Source organism: Hesperophylax consimilis, chromosome 19, assembly GCF_061612785.1.
Source record: "Hesperophylax consimilis isolate HC1 chromosome 19, BYU_Hcon_1.0, whole genome shotgun sequence".
NCBI classification, from domain to species: domain Eukaryota; kingdom Metazoa; phylum Arthropoda; class Insecta; order Trichoptera; family Limnephilidae; genus Hesperophylax; species Hesperophylax consimilis.
The window spans coordinates 4063922-4076212 of NC_142854.1; the positions used below are offsets into that span (position 1 = coordinate 4063922).

General features: G+C 34.3%; 1 protein-coding gene and 1 pseudogene across 1 annotated transcript in view; one reads left to right on the plus strand and one right to left on the minus strand.

The window, feature by feature from the left end:
• Window positions 1–12291, minus strand: part of LOC149414671 (endoplasmic reticulum chaperone BiP) — a 38147-nt gene that overhangs the window by 21316 nt on the left and 4540 nt on the right. The window contains exons 4-7 of the mRNA XM_089643370.1: window positions 11792–11880; window positions 8041–8184; window positions 5927–6043; window positions 4059–4152 (exon numbers count right to left, since the gene is read on the minus strand). Of these exons, the coding sequence (XP_089499496.1) occupies window positions 4059–4152; window positions 5927–6043; window positions 8041–8184; window positions 11792–11880 (444 nt within the window). The remainder of the gene's footprint in view (window positions 1–4058; window positions 4153–5926; window positions 6044–8040; window positions 8185–11791; window positions 11881–12291) is intronic.
• On the plus strand, window positions 6717–7265 carry LOC149414672 (sex-regulated protein janus-A pseudogene; annotated as a pseudogene).

The following is a 12291-nucleotide window of genomic DNA, read 5'->3' on the forward strand; positions in this document are numbered from 1 at the left end:
AATAAAAATATCAATTCCTTCATTTGATAATGTCGATAACTTGTCATCGTTTCCGAGCACTACTGCAGATCTATAACGTATAAACAACAGATCATATCGAATAAATTAAGAACACTTAATTGTTGTGAAATCTTGTGTTCGTTGGCAATCTGCAGTTGTGCTTGGGAACGATGACAATATCGATAAAACCTTTATCGATTGACCGTGCCTGTTATGCCACAAATTGGGCCAATTATTCAATATTTTACCAAAAGTAATAAAATGTGGCATTGGACATGTCATGCCACAATTAGATCGAATTGTTAATTGTAATTGTTGTTACGACCATAATTTTTTAATTGTTAAATGTTAAAAATAACAACGTATGGTCTTGGGTATGTCAAGCCACAAGTAAAATCAATAATTGTTTCATATTTTAACAAAAATACAAAATGTGGCAATGGGCACATGATGCCACAATTTTTTTCTTCTTATTCTGCTGAAACTAAATTGATCCAAAAGATACCGTCAATTATTAAAAATTTAATTATTGAAGACAATATTAGCGATTTCTAAATGAAAATCTGAAACAGAAAAATCAGAAAAGGATACGGTCACATCTAGGACTCGAACCCAGGACCCTTGTCTTTCCGGGACACCGCTCTACCACTGAGCTAATGGGACCCTATCCCCCTCGGTCACTTTTAACTGTATCATACTTCGAATAAGAACTACCAACGTTGTCTTCATTTTTTTGCGGTGAAAAAATGAAGACAATGTTGGTAGTTCTTATTCGAAGTATGATACAGTTAAAAGTGACCGAAGGAGATACGGTCCCATTAGCTCAGTTGGTAGAGCGGTGTCCCGGAAAGACAAGGGTCCTGGGTTCGAGTCCTAGATGTGACCGTATCCTTTTCTGATTTTTCTGTTTCAGATTTTCATTTAGAAATCGCTAATATTGTCTTCAATAATTAAATATTACAATTTGAGGTTTTACTCAATAAAGTTATTCCGAAAAATAAATATTAAAAATTTTATTACAAATTGTATATGTAGGTGTGGGAAGCGTACATTGATGTGTTTCTCTCGTAAGCCCGAATATAAATTGTAAGTTGTTTTCTTATTCATTAATGTCATTGAACATCCATTCCAGTATTTGCGGGGTATAATAGGTGATTATGCAGTCAGCCCCTGAAAGAAAAACAAAAATAACATTCATTTCATTAACAATGGGTGAACCATGAACGATGTTGGCGACACTCGCGGTTCTATACTAATAAGGGCTTATGGCCTATCTCCATTGTCTCTATTACATACATGATCTATGATCCTTATAAAGCCACAATTAACCCTCCAAATATACCAAGAAAAAATAAGTTACATTATTAACTTGATCGTCGGTGCAAAATTTTAGCCGTGCACCAGCTAATTCTTTTTGAATAATAAGTTTTTTGCAAAATGATGTTTTTGTGAATTGTGAATGTGTTTATGTATTTATAATAATATCCTTAACCTCTTAAATGTCAGCGTTTCATTAGGGATAGGTTTAAAAAACCATTTCACTGAATATAAGTAGCTTTCTGAGGAAACTACATTTAGTATTCTGGGAAACTACATATTATCTGGTACATAATATGGTACAATTGACAAAAAGACAATTTTGCAAAAAACTAGTAAGTTATGACAAAAATAGATTCAGATGGAGCACGGCGAAAATTTTGAAGCGGCACACCAAGAGTTAAGAATACGCTGGCGAACGAGAGATTAAGGCAACTGTATTATTAACCCTCCAACACCAGAGTGGGTAACATACATCCCCCAAATGAAATCGAAGTTATTTTTTACCCAACATGCTCTATAATTTAGGTAATCCTAGAAAAAGTATTCGAATATCGATCTGCATTAAAAAAAATAATCCCGTTACAATCTTGTAAGAAATTAAATAATATCTATCCTATTTCGACAAAATTACTCTCCCCATTAATTTTTAAGAACTCCTCACCGCAAACAAGTTGTAAGAACGGACCTAAAAAGTGCATTTTACTGGAAAGGGCTAGATATTACCATTTTGCATAACTTAATGATTAACTGCTAGGCAAAGACGGACGATGTCTGGTTAAAATGGTAAAAAATATCAGCATGTAACTGGAAAGGATTAAAAGAGTATTAAAACGTAATACCCGGAGGTTCAAAATAAAACACATGCGGCGATGGTGGGATTTCAGCAGATTGACCCGGCTGAAATGATGAAATTAAAAGGCTTTTTAAACAAAGTCACAAACAAAAATCACAATATTAGAAATGTGCCCGAATGGTTGACAACATCTGCGCGGGACTGTGAGAGACAAAGACGGAAGGACAGAGCAAGAGATATGCTGTTTCGTCGGCTGCTCGAATTCAAGTGAGAAGAAATGGAATTTTTGCGTGTTTTTATACACAATTATTCTAATAACTTTTTTAAAACGGGTCCGATTTTAATCATTTTTGAGTCGAAATGTGGGTAAATATTTGATGAAAGAATAGACAAAAGGAAATTAGCCTAAACGAGATATTTGCGGCAAAATCTTTTATTTAAAAAACACTGGGTCAAATCAGACACATCACCGGAGTCGAGGTGTTAAGAGACATGGTCGCACCGCGGTATACGGCGGACCCTAGTAACCCCCCTCTGGGGGTTATGTATCAACATGATTTTTACCTTCAGGTATGTAAAGCTCAATATGTCGTTGTTTTTTTAAACAAGCATTGATTTTTGATTTAAATATGGAAATTTTTCTATTTGAATACTGCCCACGATTCTCAACTGCTCTCGACCTTCTGGAGCCAGTGGAAATATGGCATCCCCAATTGGGGTATGTTGTGGAGCTGAAGGGAGTGGGGAGGGAAAGGAGATGGGGAAGAGAAAGAGAGGAGAAGTACCTGGCTATTCAGATCTGTTCACCAAACACGGCTGAATCTATTTCAAGAAACTTTTCGATTCTAAACAGAAGTCTTTCTTTCATGAGGGTGACAATGAACTTATTTATGAGTGTACGTACAATCATTTATTGACTCAACGTGGTTATTTATTCAAATTTGTTGGAACCACGTTATCAATGTCAGCAAATCAATATTTGTAAATGATTTTTTGAAAGTTGAACATATTATATTATAATACACATGTCGCAATGTTGACTAATCCAAAATGTACCGAGTCAATAGAATTACTAGTCGACTATAACTGCTGCACACACAATAGACAAAAACTATTCGGTTTTGTATTAAATTCAACAGTTTAGCAAATAATTATGGCCCTGAAACATTGTAATGATACTGAAAAACAAACCTGTGACATAAATGTAATTCCCTCCAAGTTAAGAAATAAATGTAATTTATAAATTGAAACACTGCCATCTCAATTTTTGTCTTATACATTAACTCCACAGGAGGTCTTGAGGAAAATAATTTCTTTCAGGGCATATGTCATTTTTGGGGATGCTGTGTGGAGGGTCTTTTTGCGAAGAGGAAGGAGTGAACATGGGTCTTGAAGAGACCTAAGAAACACAGAGGCAGGCAAATCATTCCACAGCCGAGCTGTTGAACTCAAGAAAGAGTCGTAGAAAAGACCCATGTAAACTGTAACCCACACAAATGTAAACTGTGTACAAATGTTGGGTGTGCGTTTGGCATGTTTCCCGACTATGGGACCTTTCAAATATTAAAAAAAAAGATGAAATGGAGCTGATTCTCTAAGTTACATTCAAATTCCGAACACAGTCTACTGGAACTACAAGGGTGGAACCACAGTATCCTCCTTGAGAATCTCAGGTTGCTGTGTTTGCACTTATGACGGCATAATAACACTTTATCTAAGACAAGCGAACACCTCAGTAAAGGCTCTCTGAGTGAGGTGTTCACAAAACACTTCTAATAAATTTTGTACAAGTTATACTTATTATGTAAACTGTGTGTAAGAGAATAGAAATGAATAAATTAACTACTTTTCCCGTCAATTTAACCAGAAATTAACAGAAAAAAATCATTAAATTGTTTGAAAATAAAAAAATGATATTACATAGATAATATAATGTATTAATTACCCGCTCGTCTAAAGGACATAAGGATTTCATTCAGAACAACTCTAAGATCTCCTTCCTCCTGAGCTCTTTGCAGCATGGTGTACTCTCCCGACACCTGCAAAACAAACGTGTCAAAATTAAACATAATAAAACACACAATGCATTCTAAAATATTCTACTACATTCCAGTTAATTTATATATGCAAGTCTCCCCAAATGTCAAATCAACAAATTACAATCCGTTTTCAACGCCGCGGCAAGGCTTATCACCGGAGTATATAAATACTCCCACATTTCAGAGCATCTCAAAAATCTGCAATGGCTCAAATGTCCTGAAAGAATCCAGTTCAAGGTATGCTGGATGGTATTTAAGTCACTTAACAGAATGGCTCCGGCTTATTTATCAGAATTGTGTATTCCAGAAGATTCCAATTCCCGACAGTCAACCCTTAGGTCAGCAACGTCATCAGCTGTCGGAAGGTTGAAGGAACCAAAGCGCACACCTAGATAGTAGATACTAAGTTCGGTGAGCGTGCTTTTGCCGTGTCAGGACCTAAAGCCTGGAATGGACTGCCACATGATTTGAGAATGATCGCAGACTCGACAGAATTTAGGTCTAAACTTAAAACGCACCTTTTCAGACAGTCGTATCCATAATTTCAGAAACCTCCACTTTCACAGTTGACGGCAATTTAAATTAAAAATGTAAAAAATACTAAAAATAAAATAAAATAAATAAAAATAATGATTAAAAATAAATAAATAAAAATGATAACAACTAACAATTTGTAGGATTTTAAGACAGTTAAAATACATTTAAATTAAAATAAAAACTATAGCAGACTTAAGATCATGCGACGACCAGTGTTTTTTGATATAGTGTCCTCTGGGTACAGTTCTATCTTTTATAAGCATAAACTTTTTAATATAAGTGTGTTTGTCGGAAGTGACTTGCCAGGTAAGTATGTTTTGGTATCTTTTCTAAATAACAAATGTAGATCCTAGGAAATAAATTGTACAGCGCCCTTGAGGTGATTTTTCACAAAAACGGCGCTCTACAAATTATCCAATTATTATTATTATTATTAGCAAATCACATTCCAGTGCAGTGGCACAGTCCATAAAGTCCACAAAGTCCACAAAGTCCATGCCAACGGGCGTAATTATATGTAAATTTAAATGTGGCAAATTTATGTCACGTTATTTGATTTGTACATTCTCTTTGGAATAAACAAATTCACAAACATTTACGAAATATGTGCGTACACGCAATCAATAAGAAAAACAGAACATTGATAATTTTAACATACAGTGTCAAACTGAATCTACATCACCTATGTGAAATTTTTATGTGTACCCATAATAACTTTTTTTTTTTTCAATTTTTTTCTTTTTTTTCAGCAAAGGGTTAAAAAACAATTTGGAGCTCAGTCTAGATTTGATTTTTTTTCAAATTTGACCTAAATAATTCTAACTTCGGACTTGATTTACACAAAACGAAAGTACACAAAAGTTATACCGCAAAATAGACTCCAAACTTGACATTTCCCGCTTGTACAATGAGTTTCCATACACCGTGTATTATGTAAATATAATTTCAAATCCATACATAACATTGCAGAGTAATTACTACAACTAGGTAACACCGAAATTAGAGTTTTTGAGTTACACACAAAACCATACCTTTATATGCCACAATACATAATATATGTATGTGTGGCTTATATGTACACATGGTTTTACCACGCAAACACCTCAGGGATCTCATTTGCACAGCATTCAGATTACTTTCATCTTTCCTCTGCCAGTTCCATGCCTCACTACATTGTGGATTGCTAGCTTCTAATTAGAACAACTTTGCTACAAGTCAATGAATAAGCAATGATGACCTGGTAAGCGAAGAGTGGATAGTTGGGATGATTGTCTTTGGTCTGGCGGATGATGTCCAGATACGGGAGACCTGGCTTCACCATCAGCATGTCAGCTCCTTCTTCCACATCTCGAGCCTTAAATCAAATCCAAATTATCTAATTAATCTACAATCATAATATTTGTAAGTAGGTACCTGCTTATACCTACCTACTTCATTATAAACCATTTCATTTTATGTAACATTTTAAATTTCAAATAAGGAATTATACAAATTTGTCCAAAGAAATGTTCCTATCTAAAAGACAATTCTTTTTTCAAAATTTCTACATGAACCATTAAAATGGTCACCATCTTGAAACGGAACGTACAAACACATTTTCAGAGAGAAGAAATGCAGAACGGTTGAGGTAAAACAGGATTTAGCAACGCTTAGTCAATAAATAAAAATAATTTAAAAAAATATATAATCATGTGTCAACTACTCAAAAGAAGAATCATTATTGCCAATTAAAATTGATTGATAAGAGAATATTTACTATTTATACTATTTCACATTTTATTATATTTTAGATATGATTTGATATTACATTGTTGTTTCCATTATTATTCGAAATACAAATCACGAATTATAAAAAATAAGTGCATGTGACATGCATAATGTTATTTTTAAAAACATAATATTATAATCCATGGGTTGCCAGCTATCTAAGTTTTAAAATTATGTTGGCAGGTACCTGCCAAATTAATAATTCTTTTATTAAATAGTTTCAAGTTGTCTTCTTGTTGACATACTTAACCTACAAATAGAACTGTCAAATTAGAAAATTTTCTGTACTAGATACTGCCATTACAAGAACAATAAATAAAGCTACATTCTCTTCACAAACAAGACATTTAAAGAAATCAAAATTATCCGTAGACTATTTAACACTGTTTTAACAATGGGACTAGAATTAAAAAAGATCCCTCTTGTAGACATTGACAATAATGGAGTATTCAAATACATTCTGATAAAAGTACAAGAAAAAGATGAGGGAAATGGTGAAGAACCGAATATTACAATCGTCAGAGGTTATCAGCGGGCTAAATGGCATACAGATATCTTCGAGGAAGTCCAGAATACGCTTTTTCCGTTTAAATGTGCTTGCTTAGGAGGAGGGAAGATGAACCACGATCCTGCTGAAAAGAAGATTCTAGTTTATGGAGAATCTACGGGATATGGAAGGGCTGACCATGAGATAACATCCAAAATTTTGAAGGATTTCTATAAAGATTATACCATCACTATTGGCAATGAATAATAATTTAATAAGGAGTAATTTTTTTGTGTTTTCTCACTGAATATTAAATAATAAAATGTAAATATTAAATTCATTTGAATACATAATTAAATATTTAAATTGAGTACTGATTGTTTTAAGTATTTAATTTATATTTATTCTATAAACAGTGCATCCAATTACATTTTGCTACTATTTATAACATACGCCTTGTGTTAAAAAATAAGTCACTGAAGTTTAACTGAAAAATGTCTTATCTCAGAAGAAAGCTGGTTCAAGAGTGTAGTCATTCTTCCCAAAAGCATGATCATTGGTAGGTTGGTCCTCCCTCTTGGAAAAATATAAAAACCTGTGCTGCCTAGCTCCGGTGAAGTTATCGGGGACATGAAGTGTAATGTTCCAGAAAATCAGGATTTTAAATGTGTCGGTTGAGCAGCTTGTATCTCTGACGATATAGTCCCAGCATTGCAGCGAGAAAGTACGGGGGATACAACAGAAGGTAGTACACAAACTCTCACATATGAAGGTTTCGCATAAACTTTTTTGCACCTTCTCTTCATCATTAGAGTATAGGGCAGCTTTGGGTCCCCATATTACCGAGCCACCCTCGAGAATGATCATGATTTTTTAGTGTGATTACATATACTGCCCGGAGTCAGTGGGATTTTCACGCCCTATTTCAATAATTTTGGCGTACTTACGAGAGGGTTAGTAAAAGTGACTTTTGCTGAGCTACGACCAAACTACACGGATTATCAAAGAGGTTATGCAATTAAAGTTATGCATTTGGTGTTTAGGTAGAAAAAATGTGGTGAAAATGATTGATGGAAGTAAATCCTGCAGTAACTTACAGCAGCTCTGGCAGCCAGTCCCGAACTGCCGGGGGGCAACTGATAGCACTTCCTATTCCCGAATACGGGGGCTGCATTGGCCGCCTCCCGGAAGGGTCCGTAAAGCGCCGAGGCAAACTTGCACGAGTAGGACAGCACCGACACCTAACACAAGGGAAACAAAAATAAAATGTACATATTTTCTGCAAAAGTTGGGGAAAGCATATAATATTAATAATATTGCAGGGTACAACTCTAACTTTTGACGTTTCACATACATTTCTGATGGCAACCTGCTACACTACCGCCTGAGTTGTGCGCCTTGGTTTTCTATCATACGTTTTAATGAATTTTTCTTTATTTTACATAAATAAATTATAGAAATCAATAACCCACGTACGACCTTACTGCTTTTTTTGCCCATACATTAAAAAAATATTAATATTAGCGGCTATTAACTTTATCTTTGATGGTTTAGAATGATAATCGTGATATAGTATAAAATAAAGTCGCTATCCGCGTCTGTCAGTTTGTGCGCTTAGTTTTGCTAAACTACCCAACGGATTTTGATAGGTATTTCACAATCATTTAGAGAATTTCTTCCGGAAGGTTTATATGTATAACACATGCATATTATACTTATAGAAAGTAGAGAAGGTCGACGTTTTGTAATCGTAAAAAAAAAAAAAAATTTCGGGGGCCTACATTGCTAACGCTGACTAAACCTTATGAAATACATCAAAATAATGTACTATGGAATTGTACATCTTATAAAGGCCTACAGGAAAGTCCATGATGGTATATGACTATCTCCTAAGGATAACCCCAGCAACACCGGGTACATATCAGCTAGTATTTAATAATATTAAAATATTAAAAAATATATATAATGCATATATTAATATGAAATATATGTATAAATATTTATATATAAAATGAGATAAAAAGAATTTGGCATTCTCAAACTATAAAAATATTACCATTCGTTATTTCGGCTACTGGCATTATACCTAGCTCTCTCATTCAAAATTTGGGCGTATTAGATCTATCAAAAAATTTATATATAAAAATGCAAAAATCAGTCATTTTAAATACATGTAGGATAACGAAAGATTTTTTAAATATTTGGGATCAGTAGGATTTATAGGCCCTGTTAGGAGATCTACCAAGCCGAACCCTCTGATATGAAAATATCTGGAGTCGGTGAATTATTTTCCCATTTGATCTCTGGTGAGTTGACGTGTTGTTCTTGTATTGTTTTGTATTTATTTTGCTTATATAATGCACTTGCATAATGTTGATTGACTAGATGATCATTTGTGGAAAAGTGTGTGGAAGGGTTTAGTTTTTCCTATGGGGAAGATTTAACCCGGACATAAAATCGGAAAAGATAAATAATATATAGACCGGTCAGTGGCCGAGATGGCATCGCGTTTGGCATAAAATTTGAGCACAACTTTCATATTGTTAATAGATCATGCTGAGTTAATAGGGCATGCTGAGTCCGTTCTTCAGGTATTTTAATGGAGTCTACTCTAAGGAGCTAGCAGCATTGATACCGGTGCACGTGCATGAAACTCGACAGACACTAGCGGAACACTTGTTCACAGTGTATTTTAGGTTCACGAGAATGGGTCGTTTCTTTGACTCTTCTGTGTATGTCGGCTCGTATGTGGAACAAGCTACCGGCATTTGTTTTCCTTTCTATAATCCGGGTCTCATCAAGACCCGCATTAATGAATCCCTCCCTACATCCCCTACTCTGCCCGCCTCACAACGCTGCCCAGCCGGGTGACGGCATACCTCCCAGCCTTTACACTGTACAGACAGGGGCGCTCTTGTGAGGTATCACATAAAAATAAAATAAAATTATGTGTTTTGAACATCAACTTTGACAATGATTTATAACTTCAATATGAACACAGAATGCTACATGAACCTAACAGAGTTTTACTGAATCTTTAAAAATTTTATAATTATATTTTCATGGTGTAATCCATATTTTACGTAATCAAGAATATTTGATTTGCTATGATTTAACGAAATCGTTTCACCAACTATAATCTGTCGAAGTTTTTTGGCATCTTGTAAAAAGCCTTGGGAGTGTTTTTGTTATTTGTTCATAAACTGAACCAGGGAACCTAAATTTTAGAACTTTATTTTTATTTTTTATCAATATTGATCAAAATGCAAATTAGAAAGCACAAAACACCACCACCAAGTACTAAATAAATTCTATTTGCCGCCATTGAAAATAATGTCAAAGTCAATAAGTTACACTAGCTCCCTCTAACGGCTGGAGTTGTTGATATTACCACTATTTCACTGGAGTTGGATGTATAATTAATATTATAGGGTATTCGGGGAAAGTAACTCTAAAGCAATACCAACTCATTGATGAAGGTTTTATCGATAATGTCGGTGACTTGTCGTCGTTCTCGATTACAACAATAAATAATATCCGGTGAAAAAATGAAGACATCATTGGTAGTTCTTATTCGAAGTATGATACAGTTAAAAGTGACCGAAGGGGATAGGGTCCCATTAGCTCAGTGGTAGAGCGGTGTCCCGGAAAGACAAGGGTCCTGGGTTCGAGTCCTAGATGTGACCGTATCCTTTTCTGATTTTTCTGTATCAGATTTTCATTTAGAAATCGCTAATATTGTCTTCAATAATTAAATTTACAAGTTGAGGTTTTACTCAATAAAGTTATTCCAAAAAATAAAATAAATTTTTTTGTTTAGATGTTTTCAGAAGTACAATCTAATTGCTATTTTAGGAATAATTTTTTATTATTAATAAATTACTGTATGTTTCTGCATAATTTTATTTATTTTTTATTTTATTTTATATTATAGAAACAAACAGTACATGATTTACAGAGTTGAAACAATATACAGGAATAAGATACTTCATGTTGTGTACCTATGATATGTTTCCTTGTAATGTCTACTAAGTGGTATGTTTATTCATTAATTACCAGGTGACTTGTGTAGTTTATAGGTGTGTGTGTGACATGTGTAATGTATGTATGCCCATTGAATAGTTTAAATTATTGACATGATGTCACGTTTGAATTTGGGCAGTGAATCCGAAAAAATGTCAATGTTAGAGTTAAGACAAATATTGTATTTAATTTATCTTTTATTTATATTTGTTTAGGTTCTGATTAATAATTAAGTTGGCTAACATGAAAAAATATTAGTCCATTAATGCCATGGACCTAAAAAGCCCTGGACAGAGCATTAGTGCGATTCTGTATGAATGGCATTTACGCTAAATTTAGGATGAGAGAAAATTGTATGGCAGCCATCTTGTATGACATGATTTGTATGCAAGGTGGTGCATAATGAACTATAATAATTTTATTTTTGTCTTGTCTTCCCCCTCACCCCGCGGCTTCAAATTGTTCTCAAATAGCTCCATCCAGGACATTGAGGTTCATGATTTAAGCATTAGACACATTACGCTATTTTATGCGTGCATAAATTGGGCATGGCTGTGAGTATTATTTGTTGGGCTGACACACTATGATTTTCATGAGGAGAGGGGGGTCAGATCAATTGGGGGACTGCCGCGGAATATCATTTCTTTGTATGGGAGCTGTCACTTTGACAGATGACAGTCGCGTAATTACGGAGCTCTGTAAATTGGTCTGAACCCTTCTCCTGTGGCATAATTTTCAACTATAGTGTATATATTATCTATGTATTTAGTGATGAGAGCCATTGTTCTAGGAGATGGGAAGTTTGTAGCTATTAACATGGTTTACCTGAGTATGCAGGTTGTGCTCCAGGAACATAGTTTTGATGGCACTTATTCTATTATCCATCATGTCCGACGGAGCTACAATGTGGGCACCTGAAAAATATAATATTATATAATACATACGTGTAATAAGTCCAATTAGTAATTTCTAATCGAGGTCTTACCAGAAAATGTGTTTACATTTTTATAAAAACTGTATATAATTTATTTATTTAATATCAACGGTATAAATATACCATAAACAATGATAACATGTCACAGTTAAAATCGTAGAAATATTTTAAAAAAAGAATTACAAATATATGTGGCATTTGAATGTGAAATGACATTAGAAAGTAAGTAAACAAGAGATACAAGTACATAAGTTTCTATAGTGCAAATAAGGTAGAATTAGATTAAATTAATATTGATTGAAAAGATTTGATAGCATAGCCCTCTTGTACCTACCTTGCGTGCAGTTAAATAGATCTGCCGCATCTGCGTATCTATTACTAACTTCATGCA